The sequence below is a fragment of the Dendropsophus ebraccatus genome, chromosome 9 (genome assembly GCF_027789765.1).
Source record: "Dendropsophus ebraccatus isolate aDenEbr1 chromosome 9, aDenEbr1.pat, whole genome shotgun sequence".
Taxonomy (NCBI): Eukaryota; Metazoa; Chordata; class Amphibia; order Anura; family Hylidae; genus Dendropsophus; species Dendropsophus ebraccatus.
Genome location: NC_091462.1, coordinates 45,097,257 through 45,122,290, shown reverse-complemented (window position 1 = coordinate 45,122,290; position 25,034 = coordinate 45,097,257). Strand labels below are relative to the sequence as shown.

The 25,034-nt window shown below is 46.3% G+C and overlaps 1 protein-coding gene across 2 annotated transcripts in view; it reads left to right on the top strand.

The window, feature by feature from the left end:
* Positions 1-22,410, top strand: part of LOC138800932 (putative methyltransferase DDB_G0268948) — a 33,086-nt gene extending 10,676 nt beyond the window's left edge. For both annotated transcript variants that reach the window (XM_069983188.1, XM_069983189.1), the window contains exons 5-7: positions 764-864; positions 5,980-6,117; positions 17,494-22,410. In XM_069983188.1, coding sequence (XP_069839289.1) covers positions 764-864; positions 5,980-6,117; positions 17,494-17,581 — 327 coding nt within the window. In that variant the 3' untranslated portion in view covers positions 17,582-22,410. The remainder of the gene's footprint in view (positions 1-763; positions 865-5,979; positions 6,118-17,493) is intronic.
* Positions 22,411-25,034: the final 2,624 nt, after the last annotated feature.

The window sequence follows — 25,034 nt, the reverse complement described above, 5'->3', positions numbered from 1 at the left end:
AACCCTAAGATTTCTTCTTTTTTCAAATCCATTCCAAACTTTGGCTTAATAAAAATCTGTCAGATAATCTGTTGCTGTAATAAGGCCCTAAGTACACATGGCTCAGCCAAAGCCCTAACTTAAACTCAATAGAAAATAGCTGCCCAACAATGGTCCTCATCCAACCTAACAGAAGACCTGAGGCTGAAATCACTGCCAAAAAGTACTTTAAGTATAGGGTAAAGGCTGTGAATGCTAATATGAATGCAATATTTTAGTTTTCCTTTTTTCAATAAAAAGATTCCTAAACATTCTGTTTTCACTTATGAACTATTAAGTACAGAATGATGGGAGCAAACCTTGCTAAATAAATACATTTTCAAAAATAATTAATTTGATGTGCCCTATACGTATTAGTTGGGATGGGGATATTTCTTAATAGAAAAACAGATTTAGGCTATGTTCCCACACAGTATTTTGCAACCAAAACCAGGAGTGGATTGAAAACACAGAAAGGCTATGTTCACATACTGTTAAAATTGAGTAGACGGCCATTATTTAATGGCAAATAACAGCCGTTGTTTTAAAATAACAGCAATTATTTGCCATTAAATGATGGCCGTCCACTCAATCCCAACACTGTGTTACCAGAGCCTTTCTGTGTTTTTAATCCACTCCTGGTTTTGGTTGCAAAAATACTGAGCAAAACTATAGTGTCTATTGTGTCTATCTTTTGCTCCTGAGACTATTTTTTGATCGATTTTTTTTTCCCGCATCTTTATAGGTGTGGCATACTTTGTCCCAGCATAAAGTAAAAACCTTAGAGTACATGCTTTGTCGGTACCAAAATATATATGAGGCAGTTCCCCTGAAGGACAAGGAATGGTAATTTTTGCGATCTATTTCTCGATTCATGAATTGGGTTTTAAAAATGTTACAGCTTGCTCTTGGAATTGCCATCTTCCACATTGCAATGGTCTCTGTACTGTGTGGTGTTGTAGTGCAGGTAACCTAAAATATTTACTCTGTGATAATGATCTGCGGAATCAGAACCCTGTATTCCATGCTTTCACAATGGCTTCCTGTCTAGCTTCCCCTCCCCCTAGCTCAGCCCCTCCTCTTTTAATACATCACTTATGCTGGGCAACACCATTACATCTTTCCCCTTCTTATAAAACAAAAAGAAAAAAGTGTAACCATTTGAAATGAACAATAAATCAAACATCCCAGTTGACAAGTAAGTTTTACTGCAGAACATAATTCATGAGGTGAGTGGGCAGCCTTTAACTAGTTCTTGTCGAGTAGCGCTGAGACATCTCGCTATCTGATGAATCCAGTGAATCTTCAGAGGCATTTCTTTTTGTTGTTGCTGAACCAGTTGTGTCTGGTGGGATCTCCTCATCATCTATCTCTTCTGTACTTGTGCCTGGATTATAGCCACAAAGCGTCTTAAAATGCGACACATTTCTAGTGACATTCTTAATCTTCATTGCCAGTTGTGGTGTTGTAGTGTGGATGCAGGTAACCTGAAATAAGCCCACTCAGAACATTTTATCCCATGCTTCCACAATGGCTTCCCATCTATTATCCCCTCCCCCCTGCACAGCTATTTCCCGTTCTCTCCATTTCAGGGACCAGAGCTTGTATGGACAGTTACTTCCTCTTATAGTTTCCTGGCCAATCACAACATTTTATAACACCTAGGGTGTAAAATATACACTGGTGTAAACTGTCCATTGCAACCAATTACAGCTCTGCTTTCTGACCAGGTAAAATGAAAGCTGAGCTGTGATTGGTTGCTGTGTATATTTTACACCCTTTGATAAATCTGTGCCCTAGTCCTTACCGCTATGCCATGGCATAGCGCTGGTGAAGGACAGCTTAAGAAAATTTGAGAACAACTCAGTTTTTGAAACTCATTTCCTTTCTAATAAAACAGTAAACTCTTCATACCAAAGAGGCATTGTAATAGAAGCTGACCAAAGATTTCATGTTGGACTTTAGTGCTCTAGCAGTCATGACTTCCTTCTTCTTCTAAAAAAAAAACCTTCACCACCAAAGTGTGGTGAGCCCCCGAGGGGTTGTGTCGGAGAATTGCTAGATGGTAGAGAGTTAGACAATTCTGGTGGTGGTTGGCCGAGATACAGCCGGGCCTTAGGATGTTATGTTGTGACGCCAGTGTCGTTGGGCACAAAGGTATGACGGCACACCTGCTTTTAGTTTATAAGGCCGGTTGTACCCTTTACCCCTGTGGACAGTGTCCTGCAGGGTTGCTACGGGGTCCCTCGGGATAATATCACAGAGGGCCAGAGTGGTGTAGTGACCCTCCCGGACTATCGGAACTGTCACTTACAGAAAGGGGAAGTGTCCCAAGGTCGTAGTGTACACTTAGTCAGTGTGAGTTGAAGAATCACAGAGTCTCTTTATCATAAATAAGCTTGTTTTTTACTTGGAAAACACTTGTGTGCAGCAAGTTATACAGATGTGCCTTGACAGTATAAGTTTCTCTTGATAAAGCACTTGAAAATGCACTTGACAATACAGCAACCAGATCTGTGATAGGAATACAGTAGATAGTACAGTTGTGCTGACTGAGTAGCGTGTTAAGAGGTACGAGAAGCAGAGTAGCAAAGAGGAGGATGTCGTGAGAGTCCCAACTCAAGTAGTACTGTGCTCTGCCAGGATGTTGGAGGATGAGGTAGAAGAATACTTAGAAGAAGAAGAGAACACCTGTGCCCGTGTTTTGAGCTTTGGGTCCTCGCACCACCATATGCCCACTAGATTTGGGGGACCCGTCCTAGAGGATGACACAGGCCCCAGACCTTGTTACCTGGTATGAGCGACATGTTGAGGATTTACTGCTGACAACCGTGCTGCTAGATAGAGTTCCTAGGCTTATTGCAACTTTGCTCTATCCGGATCAGTTCCTCTGTGACTCTCCCAGTCCACGGTGTGGGTTGAAGTTATCTCGGACTTGTCCTTTCTTGAAAGGGGTTTAACACTGCATAGTGTGATGTAGCGTTACTGAGAAGAAACTGTGAGCTGCGTCTTTTTTTCCTACCCATACGGGGTTCTGACTAAGACGGACATACTCTTCCTGTCTCCCACGTGACTTCCTTCCTCAGCGTAACTAATGTGCGCTGTGAGTTGGTGAAGAGTGCAATAGAAGAAGTAAAGAGAGAGGTGATAGGAGAAGAGGAAAAGACTTCCATAGGTTCACAGATCCATGTGACAAACGAACAAACAATAACCCTTTACACACTTCAGTTGTGCAGCATCTGAATACATACATCTACAACAGCAACATCTAGTGGCGAAACTTTATCAATACCTTCATCACCACTTAAACAATAAGAACAGGCTTTTACGAAGGGTGTATCCAATAGAAACACCCGTGATAGGATACCACAAAAGGACGTAGAAAAAGAGTGAGGAGCAGAACCAAAAGAAACAAGGCAACAAGGCAACTCTTCCCCAAACAAATGGCCCCCTCTTACCTCCAAATAGTAGTCAAGCCCCTTTGTGCCTTCATATAGTAGTTAGACCTTCTGTGTGCCTCCATATAGTACTTAGGCCCTTCTGTACCCCTGTACAATAGTTAGGCCCTTCCATCTCCATATAGTACTTAGACGCCTCTGTGTCCTCCACATAGTAGTTAGGTCCATCTGTGCCTCCATATATTATAGGTGCTTTTTGTGCCCTCTCCTCAATAAGTAGTTACTGCAGGCCCCTCATTTACCTTTATATAGTAGTAAAACCACTCTGTGCCCCTGTATAGTAGGCACGCCCACTTTGTGCATCTATATAGTTTTAACCCCTAGACGACCCTGGACGTAGGGTTACGTCATGGAAGTCTGTCCCCAGACGACCCATGACGTAACCTTACGTCATGGGTGTTATTCCCGCTATGAAGCGCGCTCCGGAGCAGAGCGCACTTCACAGCAGGTGGGGGCCGGCTGCAGTGAGCAACCGGGACCTCACCGGTAATGACACGCTGCAGCGATCGCGCTGCCGCGTGTCATTAACCCCTTAAACGCCGCGATCGCGGCGCGACCGCAGCGTTTAAGTGTAAGTGACAGGGGGAGTCCCCTGTCACTTACCGATCGGGACCCCCGCAGTGTGACTGCGGGGGTCCCGATCGTTGAAACGGACTGCTGGAGGTCTCTTACCTGCCTCCATGCGGTCCGATCGGCGATCTGCTACACTGAGCCTGCACAGGCAGGCTCAATGAGCAGATCGCCGATAACACTGATCAATGCTATGCCTATGGCATAGCATTCATCAGTGTATAAATCAAAGTAATGTATGTACAAGTCCCCCAAAGGGACTTCAAAAGTGTAAAAAAAAAAAAGTTCAAAACACTAACACACTTCCCCAAAACCCCTCCCCAATAAAAGTCTAAATCACCCCCCTTTCCCATTATATAAATAAAACATATAAAAATGAATAAATAGATAAACATATAATATACCATAGCGTGCGTAATTGTCCGATCTATTAAAATATAACAAGCGTCATTGCGACCGGTAAATGGCGTACACGAAAAGAGGGGAAAAAGTGAGCAGATTACCGATTTTATGTTACATTATATATTTAAAAAAATCAATAAAAAGTGATCAAAACGTCCGATCTTCACAAATATGGTATTAATAAAAACTAGAGATCATGGCGGAAAAAATGACACCCGATACAGCCCCATAGGTGAAAAAATAAAACCGTTATAAGCGTCACAATAGGCCCATTTTATTAATATTTAATTGCCAAAAAAAAGGATTTCATTAAAAAAAATATATATAACATTAGAGAATCTGTGTAACCTGCATATGGTTGTGTTCGGACTGACCTATAGAATAATAGTGTCATGTCGCTGTTACCATATAGTGCATTACGTAGACACAGGAACCCCCCAAACGTTACCATATTGCATTCTTTCTTACGATTTCACCTATTTATATCTTCATAAATAATATATTTGGAATTCCGTCATACATGTTATGGTAAAATGAATGACGCCATTACAAAGTACAACTATTCCTGTAAAAAACAAGCACTTACATGGCTTGTAGATAGAAAACTGAGAGTGCTAGAGCTCTTAGAAGGGGAGGAGGGAAAAACGAAAGCACTAAGATCAAAATTTGCGCGGTCCACTGGGTCATTTTGGGCCTGGTCCTCAAAGGGTTAAAGTTTCTAGGCCTCTCTGTACAGGTACCCCCCAGTAGGTAGTATTCCCCATGTAGCTAATCCCCCCCATAGGTAGCCTCACTGGTAGGATACCCCCCCCCCCCCTCTTATGAAAAGGCAGACTAACAAAGTGTTGCAATATGGAGATATTATTGGGAAACCCTAGCTGTTTGTGGGCAAGCATTATCCTACTGTTAAATCACAGTTGGAAACCTGCCATTAGAGGCAACCTTTGTGAATGCTCTGCACATATCGTTGAGCTGTTACATTCCTTGTATTACTACTACTGGTGGCTAACTGTTGTATATGACGGCTCCTCATCACACCAGCAGTTTTGAAAGTGTGTCACTACACAAGGCAGAAATGAAGCACTAGGCCTCCATACTTGAATGTATACATTGATGGATGGCAAACAGAAATCTATCCACTCCATAGCTACCCAGGTTTCTAGTTAAGAACACAAGGCGATGGTGGCTAACTGTCAATCAGGATACATAATGAAGACGGGGACACAAAGTTCCTTCTGCTAAGTGCCTGGAAATAGTCTGGGCGAACACAAGGGAGTGTAATCAAAGTGCCACCTGTGTCTGGGTGGTGGACAAGAGGAAGATATTTAATAACAGAAGAAGGATAACTATTGTCTGATGACATAGACCACAGTTTATGTGCTTTGCTTGCACTATTGATCTATGCAAAGTTTGTTGAAAGAACAGTGCCTACTGGTTATTGGCTTCTGTGCCTGTAAAATTATAGTGAACAATCCCAATCTATGCACTTTGCCAGATAAGCATATCAAATTTATACACTCTTCTCTTACAGGATCACAGATATACCAGTGACAATTCAGATGTCCCTTCCTGAGCTTATTGGATTTTTCCAGTCAGTTATTATGTATCAGGTATTCAGGGAGAAAGACCCAAAAGAAGCACAACAATTTCTCGTACAGACTGAAAAAAGGTATAGTAAATATAGTAGTATAGCTTTCAAGTTAACTTACTAGTTTATTTACAGAGAATGTTATGCAATCACAGAAATCCTTAGTGGGACTTTATTATGACCAGCTGTAGGCCAGGTTCACACGACGTATAACACCAGCTGTTCTGTGACCCGGCTGGGTCACAGAGCGCCCAGTGTTACTGAAGATCATGCCATCCGGTACTGCAGTACCGGCCAGATGATCTTCATTTCTGGTGAATTTGGATGCGGACACACCCGTGTGCCGCCAGGCATTCTAGTCATTGAAATGCAACGTTTGTGAACGTATACGTTGTGTGAAAATAGCTTTAGGCCATGTTTACACAACGTATGAGACCGGCCGTTCTGCGATCCGGCCGGTCTCTGAAAAGATCAACCCGGCCGGAACTGAAGTAGCGGCCGGATGATCTTTTTGGACGCAGGGTTCTGATGCGGGCGCATCCATTTGCACCCGCATCAGAATGCTCCACCGCACGCTATGGAGCGAGCGTCCGGAGCCGCTCGCTGCATAGTGTGCACTGACATGGTTTTCTACGCCTGCTATTCAATCAATAGCGGACACAGAAAACTCACATGTCTGTTGCTTGTGGCGCCGCTAGGGATCCCGGCCGGAGTGTATACCATGTGTATACTCTCCGGCCGGGATCCCATAGACAGCAATGCAACGTATATTCTTGTAACAATCACGGCCGTTGTTCAACGGCCGTGATTTTACAAAAATATACGTTGTGTGAACATAGCCTAATACTGTATGAGGAAAGAAGAAATGCACCAAAGTAAGAAGTGACAAATTTATTAAAAGACGCAAATCTCCTAATAATTTTGTTGCCCTTTTTTTCTTTCCATGCACCAGAGTTTAAATCTTCAGCTACTATTTTAAAAAGATTTCTGGCACAATTTATGTTATTGTCACTGTCGTTTTTTTGTTTTTTTGTTTGTTTTTTTGCATAAATCAATAGTCCAGGCGATTTTAAGAAACTTTGTAATTGGGTTTATTAGGCAAATATGCCATATCTGCATTCAAAAAGACTTTCCCCAGCCCCCCCCCCCACCACCACCTCTCTCTCATTCACTACTCATTATCAGGAAATCTCGACTAGTTTACATCAGTTGTGCCCTGTCTAATCTATGGAGAGGGGAGGGGGGAGAAGAGAGATTAGTTACCAGTGGAGAGCAGAGAACAAAGGATTACACAGTCGAAGCTGTGTGAAAACCGGTATTTAGAGGTTAGAGAGGTCAGTGCTGACTTCAGAGGAGATAGCCCGGTGATGTAGATTAAATTAAATCTTTGTTGTCCTGTTTTAGTGCCTCATCTTCCTCCACCCCTCTCCATAGAGAACCATAAAGAGAGGGGAGAGAGCTTCAAACTGCTTTTTCATGATAAAAATGCATTTTTCGGCTAATAAACACAATTTATTATCTGCAATTTTGACCCCTTCTTTCACTGTTAGATCAACTACAGGTCCTCTTTAACCCTTAGGCAACCCTGGACGTACCCGTACGTCCAGGACAGCCTCCATATGTTCAGAGCCGGGCCGCGCTCTGAACCGCCGCAGTCCCAGGTGCCGCTTGTAGCCCGGGACCGCGGCACGGTCCGATCCAAAGTTGACAGCTGCATCCGATTACTTGATGCAGCTGTTCCCTGGTGTCTAGTGGGGAGGATTTTCTCCACACATCTTACCCCGTCCAGGGTCAGCGCCGTAATGGCGCTGATCCCGCCTCGGCACTCGATTGCTTCCGGCTGCAGCAGCCGGAAGCAATCAATGTGCCTATCTCATTGATCTATGCTGCATATCTATGCAGCATAGATCTGTATGAGAGATCAGTGCACTTATATTAGAAGTCCCCCAGGGGGGCTTGTAGTATAATTGTAAAAGTACAAATAAAAATGTTATTATGAGTAAAAAGCCCCTTCCCCTAATAAAAGTTTGAATCACTCCCCCTTTTCCCATGTTATAAATAAAAATAAATAAATAAAAAAATAAACATGTTTGGTATCGCCACGTGCGTAATCGCCCAAACTATTAATTAATCACATTCCTGATCTCGCACGGTAAATGGCGTAAGCGCAAAAAAATCCCAAAGTGCAAAATTGTGCATTTTTGTTCGCATCAAAAAAAGCGATGAAAAAGTCGCATATGCGCAATCAAGGTACCGATAGAAAGAACACTTCATGGCGCAAAAAATGAATCCTGACACAGCCCCATAGACCAAAGAATAAAAGCGCTATAAGCCTGGGAATGGAGCGATTTTTAGGAACATATATCTGTTTGTTTTTTTTGTAATTCAAGATTTTATTTTTTAGTAGGTAAGCAGAACAGGGAAATAGAAAACAATATGGTTTCAGTAGAGTAAAGCATGAACAAATGTACATTACAAAGGTAGCAGCGAGTCCATGGGGTTGAGTGGATCACCGTTAGAAAATAAACTGGTTGCAGGGGTCTTCTGCAGAAGATATGTGGAGAATGGAAGTCATCACTTCCAACAACATAGCTACTCCATATGTAGCGATTCACGAGGACACCGAACAACCCCAAGAAAATAAAAGCAATACAGGATCACCAAATAGGTGAGCTGAGCTAAAGGAGAGAGAGAAGAAGAGTGCCCGAAGAAGGAAAGGGAAAGAGTAAGAAAAGGGAGTTGGGGAAGGAAAAAAGGGGGAGACGGGGACAGGAAGGGGGGACCTATGAGGAGGGGGGGCCCTAACTGCCGAACCCAGTCAGAGACTAACTGCATCAGCCAAATCTTGGGAAGGGGCCGTTACTCTAGCCATCTCGCCAGGGAGGGACTCTCTTTGAAAGTAAGCCATGGTAACCAGGCGTGCTCTACCTTCTTACTCCGACCCTGCTCCTCTGCCGTCAAGGATTCCATCCTGTATATGTAATCCATCTCGGCACCACTCAGCAATGGATGGTATCGCCATGGATTTCCAATGCCTGGGAATAACTGTCCTGGCCGCTGTAAGAAAGTGGCGCAGAAGCCCCTTCTTGGTAGCAGAGGGAGAACCGGGAACCAAGGAGAGCAGGGCCAGGCCGGGGGAGGGAGTTACGTCCCTGCCTGTGACCGCTGTATAAATCTCAAACACAGCCTCCCAAAAAGGTCGCAGGACTGGGCAGTCCCACCAGATATGTATTATTGAACCCACCTCAGTCATGCAGCGCCAGCAGGTGTCCGGTGAAGTAACGAGGGGCACCGGTACCAGCGTGTTAGGATTTAAAAATTTTTCTCCTGTGCATGACACGCCAGGAGCCATTTATGCGTAAGGGTGAAGATTTTCAGCAAATCTGAGTCAGAGAGTGTTACACCAAGATCCTGTTCCCAAGCTGAGGCGTACGACAAGGTCTGATCAGCGACTTTAGCCAGCAGGAGGCGATACAATTGGGAGATAGTTTTCTCCGGAGGAGAAGGTTGCAAGAGCAAGGATTCCACGTCCGTCAGCTCAGGTACACGGATGCCTCCAGGGAAGTGTTGAGACAGGTACGCTTTCAGCTGCAGGTACTCCAACCACGCCAATCCCCTTCCCGGGCAGAGCTCCTGTAGCTCCTGTAGTGTCGGGATGGTGGCACTAGACCCTAGGATCTGTCCTATCCTGGCACCCTCTGAGGCCGACCAAATGAGAAAAGTGGGCTTAGTACATGCTGGCGTAAAGGCCGGATCCCCGAATAAGGGGCTCATGTGACCAGGGCGGTGCGACAAACTATAGAGGGGAAGAAGCCTATCCCAGGTCTGTAGGAAATGTCTAGTTAGGGGTGTGAAAGAAGAAGCTGACGGGCGGTTAACAGGAAGCACCTACGGCAAAGACCTGAGAGGGATTAGGGATAACGCCTCCTCAATTCTAACCCACTGTTTGTCTGAGGCTCTGTGAAACCAATCGACCAGACCTAGCAATATACATGCCTTGCTATACAGAGAGAAATCGGGAAGGCCCGCGCCGCCAGATTGTTTCGGGCGTGTGAGCGTTTTGAACTTTATGCGTGGGCACACTGAGCCCCAGACAAACTTACGGAGGAGAGTTTGTAGCTGTTTGAGGAACGGGCCCGGGACACGAACCGGGAGGGCCTGGAAGAAATATAAGAACCTTGGAAGGATATCCATTTTGATAACGTTTATCCTGCCAAACCAGGAGAGGTAGGAGCGATTATAATTAGAAAGATCAGTTTTCGTGCGAGTCAGCAAGGGGGGGAGGTTCATCGAGAAAAGGGAGGTCAGATCAGAGGGAACCCAGACCCCCAGGTACTTAAGCGCCTGGGGCTGCCACTTAAAGGCAAATGAGTCATGTAGCTGCCGTACCAGACCGCCTGGGAGGGAGATGTTTAAGGCTTCCGTTTTGGAGTAGTTAACTTTAAAGTTGCTAACCTGGCCGTAGAGATCGAATTCCCGGAGGATCGCAGGCATGGAAACCACAGGGCTGGAGACATAGAGCAATAGGTCGTCTGCATAAAGTGCGGTTTTAAAGTGAGAGCCACGCAAGTGGATGCCCGTTATGTCTGGGGATGCCCTCAAAGCCACCGCTAGGTGTTCCATTGCCAATACATAGAGTAATGGGGAGAGAGGGCACCCCTGACGTGTGCCATTTGCAATCGTCAGGGGAGTCGAAAGAAGGCCGTTAACTTTTACTCTGGCTGTTGGGCCTGTATACAAAGCGGTGATTTTCCCTAGCATCTCCTCCCCCATGCCAATCTGTCGCAGGGTGGCCCGCAGGAAGGCCCAGTGGACGCGGTCGAACGCTTTTTCTGCGTCAACCGAGATCAGGCAAGCTGGCGACCGCGTCTCTTGGGCGTGTGACATTAGCAATAGGGTCTTGTTGAGGTTGACCCGTGCCTCCCGGCGAGGGACAAATCCTACCTGGTCTGTATGAATTATGGCAGGAAGTGATTGGGGCCAGCTTATTTGCAATCAATTTAGAGAAGAATTTTATTTCGGTATTGATCAGTGATATTGGGCGGTAGTTGGTGCAAGAAGTTGTATCTTTGCCAGGTTTCGGGATAACTACAATCGTAGCCATCAGGGACTGTGGAGGGAAGGGGCAGGCTGAGGAAACGGAATTGAAGACCCTGGCTAGAAAGGGTATAAGTTGGGGAGAGAACAGTTTATAAAACTGGGCGGTAAACCCATCCGGACCCGGGCTCTTGCCATTAGGTGTGTCCTTAATGACAGACGTCAACTCCACCTCCGAAAAAGGGGAGTCGATGGCTGCTGCCTTTTCTCCAGAGAGAGTCGGCAGTGCCGTGGAATTGACGTAAGAGTCCACCTGTTCCTGGAAGGCAGTAGGGTCCATATAATGCAACGGCCCTCTAAGATTATACAGGTTCTGGTAATATTCCTGGAAGGCCGCAACAATGTCAGAGGGGGTATGTATCGTCCCTTGTTTTGTGGCTATGGAGGGCACAAATGTACTGCCCGATTTTGGATGTAGGAATCTGGCTAGGGGTGCGCCGTACCTATTAGAGTGTTCGTAGTAAAAGCGGCGTAAATGCTCCCGAAAACGGGAATACTTTTGATCTATCAGGGCTTTCAATTGAGACCTAGCTTCTAGCAGGGTCGCCAGGACCTCGGAATCCCTAGATTGTTTGTGTGCTAATTCTCCTGTCTGAATTTTGGAGAGGAGTTGCTGAATTTTAAGGCCGTTCACTCGCTTAAGTCTGGCTCCTTTCTGGATAAGAACTCCCCTGACCACGCATTTGAGAGCCTCCCACTGTAGCGGGAGAGGGGTCTCATCAGCTGCGTGAGATGCCAGGAAGTGAGCGATAGCGGTCTTAACATCCGCCTGACAAACTATGTCTTTCAAAAGGTTGGGATTGAGCCACCAGGACCATTCACGTGTGGTCTGTGTGGGGAGGGAGAGCAACAGGGTCACTGCGGCGTGATCTGCCCATATCATTGGGTCTATAACAGTCAGAGGGTGCCAGGAAAGCAAATGATGGTCAATAAGGAAATAGTCTATCCGACTGTAAGAGTCATGGACGGAGGAGTAATAGGTGTAGTCCCTTACCCGAGGGTGGAGGATCCGCCATACATCCACAAGTCTGTGATCGAAGAGCGATTTTTTGAGAGCCCGCATCTGAGAGGGGGGAATAGAAGATCTGCCCGAGGAGGAGTCCACGTGACGGTCCAGCACCAAATTAAAATCCCCCGCTGTTATCAGGAGGCCCTCAGCAAAGCGGGACAGTTCCCTGAGGTATCGTCGACCCACTTGGACCTGGTTATGGTTAGGGAGATAAAAGTTGGCAACGGTGAACACTCTCTCAGCCAGTTGAAGTTTCAGAAAAAGGTACCGACCCTCAGGGTCAACACGGGTGTCAAGCATGGACACCAGGAGTGACTTATGTAATGCAATACTTACACCCTTTGTCCTGGCGACAGCATTCGTGCTGTGGAACCAATGATTATAGTAGCGAGAGGGGATAGACGGGACATGTCCCGTTTTAAAATGGGTTTCTTGGAGCAGTAGGATGTGGGCCGTTTCTTGTGCATATGGTAGAGGATCTGTGAACGTTTCTCAGGCTTGTTAAAACCTCGTACGTTCAGGGTGGTGATCTGAAGAGAGTTCATGACTAATGAGCGGGCTAGGGCAAAGGAGGTACGGGGAGGGAGACAGAGAGAGGGGGAGAAGAAAGAAGAGGGGGGAGGAAGAGTAGAGAGTAAGAATAAGAGGATGGACACAAAGCAAGAGTAAGAGTAGTAGAGGCCAGGGGGCTCCCGGAGGATAGATCCCTGGGGAACACCTGAGAAAAAGAGATGAGAAGAGGGACAGAAAAGTAGAAGATCTGTCCGCCTCGATCCACTAAGGAAGGAGGTAAGAAACACACTTACGTGTAACCGTGTTTAAACCAAAAGACTTTAGGTAAACTATGTGGAAAAGTGACTGGAGAGGCAAGTAGAACTGTTCCTTGCGCCCCCAGCACCCCGCCTCTAACAGAAAACAACAGAACCGGAAACTTAAGTAACCAAAGCAGACGTATAAGAACATACACATTCCCAATGCTGGGAAGAAAGGACTGGGAAAGGCAGGTGCTAAGGCAAAGAGGCCCATGGAGTGCAGCGGGCCCGGGCACCAAGCTCCAGATTGGTCAGTGATAGACGGGCTAATAATAAGGAGGGCAGTTGCTGGGAACTCACCCGATCTGCCTCAATGCAAAGCCAATGAGAGCCAACCGATGCACGGGTCCGCGTAGACTGTATTTACTATCTATCCCAATCATGGGGATCCCCCAACCCCGCCCAGGAGCACATCAGAGGTCGGTGGCAATCCCCCCCACCCCCCCCACCCCCGGCACCCAAGCACTCAAGGGAGTACCCGTCCACAGCTGCGTCCAAGCCCGGGAATCAGTCTCTTAGTATAGTGAGCGTCATCTTGTGCCAAGGGGTACCCAGGAGGGGAGGGGAGCTGGACACCAGGTGGTAAGGAAGGAGGGGGGGGGGAGAGGGGAAGGAGAGGGGGGGGAAAGGATTGAGCAGGAGGGAAGGGGGCTCCGGGGGGGGGAGGGATATAGGGAGAGGCACCGTAGCAGCAGCCCGTGCTGTGGAATACAGTCCCCGGGACCCAGTCCAGTCGAGCCTTGTTATCCCGCACTAAGGCAATCTGTGGCTAGGTGAGGAGATGGCCGGCAAGTATGGCCATTACATCGCATCAGGAGGCAAGTCTGGAGACCGGCGTCGACGCCTTCGTTCCTGGGGAGGCCGTTGAGGGCCAGGATGATCCGGATGAGCCGCGTCCTGAGAGAGGGGTGGCTGGAATGGCCATTCCGGGATGCTGATTCGGGGAAGATCCAGTGCCTCCAGCAGCTCTGGAAGATTAGATGGCGTACGGAGGTGTAGGTTGCCTGCTCGGTGCCTGACCTGCAGTTGGAAAGGGTAGCCCCAGGAGTAGGGTATGTTCCGTTCCCGGAGGGCTGTCAGGAGGGGACGAAGCGCTCTCCGTTTGGCCAGGGTGGTGCGGGAGAGATCTGTGAGGAGTTGGACCGCCGCGCCATTAAAGTCCACCGGCCCACGGTCCCTGGCCTTACGCATGATGGCCTCCTTGGTTTGAAAATAGTGCACACCACGTCTCTGGGCCTAGCAGGGTCATTACTGGGGGGGGCCCAGAGTTCTATGGGCACGGCCCATTTCCAGGGGTGTAGACAGCGGCTTATCCGGGGGTTTAACAGACTCAGGGATCCCTCGCACCCGGATATTATTGCGGCGGTTGCGATTCTCGGCGTCATCCGCCATATCGAACAGCATTTGTATTTGTTGGGCACGGAGATCGAGCTGTGATCTCTGTGTCTGTAGTTCATCCTGTAAGTCCCCTGTAGCATGTTCAAGGGTCTGCACTGTGGTGGACAAGGAGATCAAATCATCTCTAAGGGATCTTATCTCAGTCTTACATACCGCCTCCATGCGCGCCATATACCCCTCCATGTCTGCCTTAGTTGGCATGGGAGCCATGCGTGATTGTAGGGCAAGAAGCTCTGTACCTGCAGCCCCCGACAGGCTAGAAGAGGCAGGAGGAGACACATCGGGTGTCGGCTGGTCCTGTAGGAGAGCCGGGTAATCCTGGGACAATGCCGGAGCTGAGGCTGGTGAGGTCTCGGCACGTGCAGCCGAGGCATTGCGGGCGGCCATCTTGAAAGGTCCTGCGCAGGGGCCGGGTGCCGTCTGATCCGAAAAGAATCTCTGGATTCCGCTCCTCGTGCTTCCCTGAGCGGCTGTATAAAGCGGAGCTGGCTTCCTTCGGGGTTTCCCCGGCATATAGGCTCCGGTGTGTGGCGGTAAGACGCTCTTTATGTGCGGCTAGGGCTGGCGGCGGGACGGAGCGCTCACACCACACGACTGCTCAGCGCCATGTCCAGGCCACGCCCCCAGGAACATATATCTGTTAACAATGGTTTGAATTTTTTACAGGCCATCAGATACAATGAAAGTTATACATGTTACATATCGTTGTAATCGCGACGACTTGAGGAACATATGTAACAAATCAGTTTTACCCCAGGGCGAACAGCGTAAAAACGAAAAAAAAAACAAATAAAAGAAATGCTTTTTTTTTTTCAATTTCACCACACTTTGAATTTTTTTCTGGTTTCGCAGTGTACTTTATGAAAAAATTCAGCCTGTCATTGCAAAGTACAATTAGTGGCGCAAAAAATAAGGGCTCATGTGGGTTTCTAGGTGAAAAAATGCAAGTGCTATGGCCTTTTAAGCCCAAGGAGGAAAAAACAAAAACGCTAAAATTTTAATTGGCCTGGTCCTCTAAGGGTTAAACAAGCTGTTACCACTGGGTATAATCAATTTACCTATAGCCATACATGTTGTTATAACATGAATCCACAACTACAGACAGGACTACGGAAGTGCATCTGTATCGGTCCACATTTACACTGACCCATTCTTTAGAATAGGTCATCTGTTCTGCAACTATGGGCCACCCAATGGCTTGCCTACATTTTTTGAGATACAGATCACAGCGCCAACATGGATCCGTAATACCCATGGATGTTATTTGGAGCCATAAAATGAATGGGTCTGCATTCTGTATCCATTTGTGGGCCCACAAATTCAGGAAGAATAAACAGATGTGTGAAAGGCGCCTTACCTTACCTGTGCTTTAAAATCATCTCAGTTGTATTGAGATAAACCCCTAGATGATTTTGCAGTGTTATACTGGGCTATTTAGTTTTAGAGCTATTGCTAAAATTCAGGCAAACCTACTAAACAGAACTTTTCCCTCACCATTAGTGTTAGGGTCCTATTCCACGGGCCGATGGGGGCCCGATAATAACTGTACACGAGTGCCGATCTGCTAAATCAGCGCTTGTTTACTGGGCCTATTACACGGCCTGATAATCGTTTAATAAGGGCTTCATGGACATTGTTACCGATGTCCTTGCAGCCCTTGCTTAAACTGTAGACATTACCTATCCATGCTGCAGGGCTCCTGCTACGCTCTGCTTCTCTCCGGGTCCTGCACACGGCAGCTCCACAGGGGCCTGTCTTAGCTAACAGGCCGCTCAGGTCCCGGCCAGTGATTGGCTGAGCGGCTTGTCAGCTCAGACAAACCACTCTGAAGCTGGAGCGCGCAGGACCCGAGGAGAAGCAGAGCGCAGGAGGAGCCCTGGAGCGTGGATAGGTAATGTATTCAGTTGGAAATTGTTTGCCGCCGACGGCGCACCGCTATAACACGTAGCGATGCGCGGCTGGCGCCCGACAATTATAGGGCCAAACCTATATCAACGATCAGCCGATGATCGTTGCCATCGGCTGATCATTGTGTTTATTACAAAGAGTGATAATCGGCCAGACAGGGTTGATTCGGACGATTATCGTTCCGTGTAATTGGGCCCTAACCCAATAAACCACAATAGATCACCAAGCATAGTAAATATTGCCTCATAATCATCCAAGATCTCCATGGATAATGGATATTTGTGATGCTTCCCTAATCAACCTAGACCAAGAGAGATAGCAGGTAATCTGGCAAAGCCCCTATTACACAAAGCAGTTAGCAGCCGTATTTGGACGATTGGCAGCCATTACGGCCGATAATCACTTTGTGTAATAAAAGGCAATGATCAGCCGACATGCACAATGTCGGCTGATTATTGTCTTTTAACGGATTTCAACATGTTGAAAGACGGAAGAACCATAGCAACGATTTACTGCTGTCGCTTTGTCACCCACAACCGCCACTCCCCACCACGATCAAAGCCCCCGCCCTGCCCCCCCCCCCCGCGCAGCTCCCCGCAGCCCCTTTACACTTACACGCTCACTGTCAGTGAGCCACATATAAGAGCAGGAAACAAGCAGCAAGCATCCGCTTGCTCCCTCTGAACCCAAACACTTAGCAGTAGACTCCTGACGACTGTAGAAGTTGGATGCCACCCAAGGGCTGCTGGGGAAACATGAAGCCAACTTCTCAAGCTAACTTCTCCAGCCGCAGGGAGTCAAATTGCAACAGTTCAGCAGGTTCGCTCAACACTAATTATTATCCTACCCTGTTATATAAGAATCAATGATTTCTAAAGATATTGGCGGAGATTTCTCAAGCGTGGTGTAAAGTGAAACTGGCTCAGTCGCCCCTAGCAACCAATCATATTCCACCTTTCATTCCTCACAGACTCTTTGGAAAATGAAAGATGGAATCTGGTTGCTAGGGGCAACTAAGACGATTCTACTTTACACCAGGTTTGATAAATGTCCCCCATTATTTATACATCCAATTTTATGTACCAAAAACCTATAAAGATTTTTTTTTATTATCACAGTATTATATGATTATATAACAGTAGAAAATTAAACCAGCATTAAACCAGCATATAACCTTCTAAAGCATTTGATCTTATTTTTATGATCTTTACTAAATTACATTTTTAATTACAGATTGCAAAACATCCTTGGGGAAGAGGCTTATTCGGTCCAGCTGAATGTGAATATGACATACTACTGTGTGCTGGCTTGCAAGTACTAAGATGGAGACCTGCATTCTTTTTTTTCTTATTGTACAGAACTGACCTAACTTGAATAATATGACATATTACGGACATGATTTAGAAGAGAGGATTAACCCTCTCCTTCATGGCAGAAATTTGTACCAGTCCAGAGCTAGTTTAGACTTCTGAAACTGCAGTGCAGCAGCCTCAGATTCTTTGGTTTTATTGAGAGGTGCATGCCTCTCAATAAATTTGGCATTGGGAATGGGGTTGAGGATTCAGGTAAAACCAGTGAACAGTTGATAAATTGCCCCTATATATCTACACACTAAGGGAGGTACAAACATTTAAGTCCTCAAGTACATATGAGCTGCTGTATGTCCTGCAAGAAATGGTGTTTTCTTTGGTCTCATACAGTGCTCTCTGCTGCCACCTCTGTCCATGTAAGGAACTGTCCAAAGCAGGAGACGTTTTCTATGGTGATTTGACGCTGCTACTGACAGTTCCTGACGTGGACAGAGGTGGCAGCAGAGAGCACCATGTCAGACTGGAATGAATAAACCACTTTCTGCAGAACATACAGCAGCTGACAAGTACTGGAGGGCTCTGTCATCACTAAAGAGACTGCCCAGAAAATAAATACTTGTGTCGGCTTTATTTCACCTTATCTGTATATAAACAAGTCACTATTTATTATGAAATACTGATTATGTTAAATCCTAGTTTGCTACAAGGCAGCATATATAACACAAGCTGCAGCTGAAAATCTATCACTGAGACAAATATATACGAGGCACCATGTTACAGTAGTGTCCGAGGCACATACCTCCCACAGTCGCACATTGTCCCGTGCTTCTTCAGTTCTCCCCGATTCTCCTTCTTCTGCCCCCTGTGACGACGCATTCTCCTTCTCATCCTCAGGCCAGCGCATCTGTCCTTCGGAGTGGGCACAGATTATTATCTGCCATCTTGACTCCTATTTCACCACTGATAAGGTTTCCTAGTGCTGCCTATGTTTTTCTATTGATTGGGGATTTTATGCCAAGCCAAACAATCGCTCCAAAAGGAAAGATTTCCCATCTGCATACAGCTGTTTCAGGGGTTTTGCCCCTCATCAGTGCAGAGCAGGGTGTTGGCTGGCTAGTGAGAGGTCCATTGATGTGGGTCAAAGGGGAAGTGACCCTCATTAAGGAGAGCCCATCATAAAGACGTGTGGAGACTTACAGACCATTGCTGCTCCACTGAGAATTCTGGGAAGAAAACATGGACCGGATAACAAAAGACCTAAGCAAAGAACATAAGAAAACCAGGCACGGACCTAATGCCAAAAGCGCATTCTTTGGAGCACAGGTCTAATCTTTGCAACAGAGTGTTGCAGTGTTTGGGGCAACACCCCGAAACAGCTGTATGTGGATGGTTACTTAGCCTTGGTTTATCCCTTGTCATTACATTGACTTATAGGGCCACTTAATATGGTGGATTTGGTGGTTTCCTAACAGGAGCTGCCCCTTGGCTGGGTCCTTCCCGGAGGGATATCTGGCTAGTCCTGTGCTTTGAGACTCTTCAATGAGGCTCCACTGACTCCTCTTTTGCATATTCATGTTTCCCATGGGGGCAATGCACCTAGGACTTCACTGCATTGAGCGCTTTCACTAGCAGCCGGCAGTGTTGTCGTTTGGCTGATCTCCCTGAGTTCAGCAATCTGTTTCTCTTATGGCTCTACTAGGCATTGCTCCCACCTAGCCAGAATCCTGCTCCACACTGATGAGGGGCAACACCCCGAAACATCTGTATGTTGATGGTTACTTAGCCTTGGTTTATCCCTTGTCATTACATTGACTTATAGGGCCACTTAATGTGGTGGATTTGGTGGTTTTCTAACAGAAGCTGCCCCTTGGCTGGGTCCTTCCCGGAGGGATATCTGGCTAGTCCTGTGTTTTGAGACTCTTCAATGAGGCTCCACGGACTCCTCTTTTGCATATTCATGTTTCCCAGGGGGCAATGCACCTAGGACTTCACTGCATTGAGCGCTTTCACTAGCAGCCGGCAGTGTTGTCGTTTGGCTGATCTCCCTGAGTTCAGCAATCTGTTTCTCTTATGGCTCTACTAGGCATTGCTCCCACCTAGCCAGAATCCTGCTCCACACTGATGAGGGGCAACACCCCGAAACAGCTGTATGTGGATGGTTACTTAGCCTTGGTTCATCCCTTGTCATTACATTGACTTATAGGGCCACTTAATATGGTGGATTTGGTGGATTCCTAACAGGAGCTGCCCCTTGGCTGGGTCCTTCCCAGAGGGATATCTGGCTAGTCCTGTGTTTTGAGACTCTTCAATGAGGCTCCACGGACTCCTCTTTTGCATATTCATGTTTCCCAGGGGGCAATGAACCTAGGACTTCACTGCATTGAGCGCTTTCACTAGCAGCCGGCAGTGTTGTCGTTTGGCTGATCTCCCTAAGTTCAGCAATCTGTTTCTCTTATGCAACAGAGTGTGGCACTGATGCCTTTTCAGGCGTGATCAAAATAGCTCTCACACCTCTCGAACAAAGAGATGTCCCTTCAAGTCAAGTCTCGCTCAGTCAAGGAGCCTTAGAACATTGACTGGGGATTTTATGCCAAGCCAAACAATGTCTCCAAAAGGAAAGATTTCCTATCTGCATACAGCTGTTTCTGGGTTTTTGCCCCTCATCAGTGCAGAGCAGGGTGTTGACTGGCTAGTGAGAGGTCCTTTTTTTTTCTTTATATAAGGGAAATTAATGGAAAAACTGATCAAAATGGATGCACATAAATGCATCAGTTTTTCCATCCGTTTTTTGCCAAAACGTAGTGTGAAACCAGCCTAACCTATGAGCCACTTTATTACATACCTGTACTTTATTTTCTGCTTTGTCCTCCCTCTGCATCCCTAGTTTAACCCCTTTAAGACCAAGCCTATTTGCACCTAAAAGACCAGGCTCATTTTTCAAAATCTGACCTGTCTCACTTTATGCGCTTATAGCTCAGTGATGCCTTAACGTATGCTAGCGATTCTGAGATTGTTTTTTCGTCACATATGGCACTTTATATTTGGTCACTACTTTGTGTGTTTTTTGTGAAAAACATCAAAATATCATGAAAAATTAAAAAAAATTAGCATTTTATGAACTTTGAAATTCTCTGCTTCTAAAAAAAGAAAGTCGTATCACATAAATTAGTTACTAAGTCACATTACCGATATGTCCTCTTTATTCTGGCTTCATTTCATAAACATATTTAACTTTTTTAGGGTGTTACGGGGCTTAGAAATTTATCAGCAAATTACCACATTTTCGTGAAAGTTTCCAAAACTGATTTCTTTAGGGACCAGTTCTTTTTTTAAGTTAATTTAGGAGGTTTGTATACTGGAAACCCCCATAAGTGACCCCATTTTGGAAACTACACACCTTAAAGAATCTAGGGGTATAATGAGCATTTTAACTCTACAGGGGCTGGAGGAAAGTATTCACCATTAGGCCGTAAAAAAATGAAAAATTAAAATTTTCCAATAATATATACGTTTAGATTAAAGTTTCTCATTTTCAAAAGGAATATGAGAGAAAAAGCACCCCAAAATTTGTAACGCAGGTTCTCTTGAGTACTACGGTACCCCATATGTGGGCGTAAACCACTGTATGGGCACACAGCCGGGCTCAGAAGGAAAGGAGCGCCAATTAGCTTTTCCATTGCAGATTTTGCTGAAGAAGTTTCCGAGCGCCAGGTGCATTTGCAGAGCCCCTGTAGTGTCAGCAGAGAGAAAAAAAAACATAAGTCACCCCATTTTGGAAAGTGCACCCCTCAAAGAATTCATCTTGGGGCAGGATGAGCATTTTGACCCCACAGGTGTTAGAGGAAAGTATTCAAAATTAGACAGAAAAAATGAAAAACTAAAATTTTTCCAATAATATGTTTGTTTAGTTTGAAATTTCTCAATTTCACGAGGAACAAGAGAAAAAAGTACCCCAAAATTTGTAACGCAGGTTCTCCTGAGTAAAAAGGTACCTTATATGTGGGCATAAACCACTGCATGGGCACACAGCGGGGCTCAGAAGGAAAGGAGCGCCAATTAGCTTTTTCAATGCAGATTTTGCTGAAGAAGTTTCTGAGCGCCAGGTGCGTTTGCAGTACCCCTGTAGTGCCAGCGGAGTAAAATCTCGCCATAAGTCAGGTGGTCAGAGGCGACGTGCAGTGGTCAGAGGCAACCTGCGGTGGTCAGAGGCAATCTGGGGGGGTACATGTAATCTTTCATGATTACGGGCAACCCGTGGTGGTTATCCGCAACCTGCGATGGTTACGGGCAACCTGGAGTGGTAACAGACAATCTAGAATTGTTATGGATAGACTGAAGTGCTTATAGGTAATCTGGGGTGGGTACAGGCAATCTGGGGTGATTACGGACAATCTGGAGGGGGTCACTGGCAACGTGCGGTGATTACGGGCAACATGCGGTGGTTACGGGCAACGTGCGGTGGTCACGGGCAACGTGCGGTGGTTACGGGCAATGTGCGGTGGTTACGTGTAATCTAAGGGGTTACGTGCAATCTGACGTGATTACGGACAACCTGGGGTGGTTACGGGTAATCTGGGGGGGTTAGGGGTAATTTGTGAGTAAACTGCAATTATTACTATAATAAAAAGTGTGTGTTTTATTTTTTTGTATGTTTTTCACTTTTTGTACTTTATACATTAATTTTCACTATATTTTCTATCAAAGTAATCATAGTTCAGTGACAGAGACCAAATTGGTCTCTGTCACTTAAAATTTTCAGAGTTGGCTGGTTGTAGAGCGCATGCGCACTTCATAACCAGCCAGGACGCCGAGGAGGAAGGAGCTCCCAGGATCAGGTGAGTATATGGGGTAGGGGGTGGGTGACTGGGGGACGGGGGTGACTGGGGGGTGACTTGGGGGGGTGGGGGCACATCACTTTTTATCCCCTGTCACCAATCATTCATGGTGACAGGGGATAAAAAGTGCCGGGAGCACATGGTACAAGCGATCAGCGGTATATAGTATATACCGCTGATCGCTTGTACCGGGACCCCACAGGGGGGTCCCCGATCACTGTTTCATTCATTTTTACTTCGAGATCACTGTGAACAGACATTAGTCTGTTCACAGTGATGGCGGTGGCCATCTTGGATCTGATGGCCGCCGCGGGGAGGGGAGGTTAGTTACCGGGGCACTAGGGGGGCTGATCTGGGGTCTGATTTTACTTATTTCATCTCTTTACTTTACTTATTTCATGAAATACAGCGGCTGCAGCGGCCCGTTAATGGGGGTCAGCTGTGGGATCGCAGCTGACTCTCATTACCTCTGGAGCTGCAGTCAGATGAGAGCGGGATCGCTATCCCTGCAGCGATCCTGCTCTCATCATAAAACCCCCCCTCAGTCAGGAATGTATATATACAATCCTACTGCACGGGGTATGTGCAATAGGAATGTATATATGCATGTTACTGACGTGAAGGGGTTAAAAATCTTTCCACCCCTTTTAGGATTCTCTCCCCCAACACAGTGGGCCCCCTTCTATTCAGGTGCAATTTTATCTGTGGAAAACAGATTGTACCCCAAAGAAAAATCAGCCCAAAGCCTTCTCCCTTACACCACAAAGTAAGCCATGCATCTAACTCACTAAGCTCCCGCTGTTACACAACTTTTAATTATGTGGCCTGGGCAGCCCAGTGGTCATTTGCCTGGTATGCCAGATCAGTCCGGGCTTGCAGGTCACCATATCTGCCCTGTTTGTATAAGCAAATAAATGCAATGCCTGTGAATTGACAACTCTGGAACATGTTTACTTGTATCCTAGCTCTGTTACATGTCATTATTATATATATGAGTGTATGACTTAATAACCAAGTGGGTTTTACCAGTTGGTGTCATGTCCCTAGCACTCCGGCTTACTTGGCTCTTTCCAGCGGAAAGAGCTGAATAAGCACTCTTCCGACTAAGGGCCCTATTATACCAACAGATTATCTGACAGATTTTTTTGAGCCAAAGCCAGGAATGGACTGTAGACAGAGAACAGGTAATAAAGGAAAGACTGAGATTTCTCCTCTTTTCAAATCCATTCCTGGCTTTGGCTTAAAAAAATCTTTCAGATATTCTGTTGGTGTAATAGGGCCTCTCTCTGGTGGCTGCATAGGAATGAATAGAGCCGCGATTCACATACTGTACTGAAGGAAAGCAGTGGGGGTACGGAGGTCGGACCCCCACAATACGTTAGTTTTCCTTTATTCTGTGGATAGGGGGAAATTAAAATTTCTCATTTAACTCTTGCTCGGTGCATTCCTCTCCCTGCCTTGTGTCACGTGAAAAGACGACCTCATCGTAAAAGTCTATAACGCACGTCTTTTCTTGCTGGCACAGATCAGGTAGAGGATCACAGAACAACGCAGTCATCTCTCAGTTCAGTCTACTAATCGTTCAGGGTCTGAACACTCAGACCCTGACCAATTAAACTGAAATGCAAGTGCTTACTGTATATACGGTAAGTCCTAGCACTTGCAGGATCCTGTTGCACTTTTCTGTTTTTTGTCTGTATATTAGCCACAACAGCATGCAACCTGCATAGTATGCACAGTGGTATTTGAATGTTGGCCGTTTTTTGTTTTTTATTGTGTTATATGTGTGTGTGGGGGGGGGGGGGGGGCTACCTCCTTCTGGCTTGCAATTCACCCATCTCCTGTGGGTATTTTAAACAGAATTTAGTTGTATCCTTTATGGCCAGAGAGCCCAAGAGAGGCCCGAGTTGGGAACTGTCTCTCAGAGGTCACCATAACGTGGTGAGATGGTACACTGTAATTCATCAAATGGTTTGCAAAGAACCGAATTTTTTTGAAAACTTTCACTTTTTATAGTGTGTATGTGTCTTAATACTTGCAGGTTGCTGTTGCACTCTCCTTTTTTGTCTCTATATTGCCACAGCAGCGTGCAGCTTGCATACTGTGAAGAGTGGTATTGGAGTGCTGACCGTTTCTTGTTTTTTACTTTTAATACTTTTACTTTTACTTTTAATGTGAAATGTTTTTTTTTTTTTTTTGGGGGGGGGGGTGACAGGTTCACTTTAAGCATTGATATGTTAAAGAACAACTTCGGCGGGACCTAAAAAAATAAATCTCCCGCCGCCCGCGACACCGTCACCTCCGGCCGCAGTCTTCGGAACTCCCTCACTTCCGGGTTTGCCGCTGCATGCGCACCGGCAGCCTTTTCATTGGCTGGAGCGCATCACATGGCTTCCAGCAAGCTTAGCCAATCAGGGCTGAGCAAGCTGGAAGCCATGTGATGCGCTCCAGCCAATGAAAAAAGGCTGCTGGCGCGCAAGTGCACCAGCAGCCTTTTGTCTCCCATTCACTTTACATGAAGACGCCGAGGAGGATGAAGACCTGGCCCGCCCCTGCTGTGACGACATCGTCACAAAATGGAGCCCGGAAGAAGAGGACGGGGGTCGACAGTAATTTGGTATGTATATTC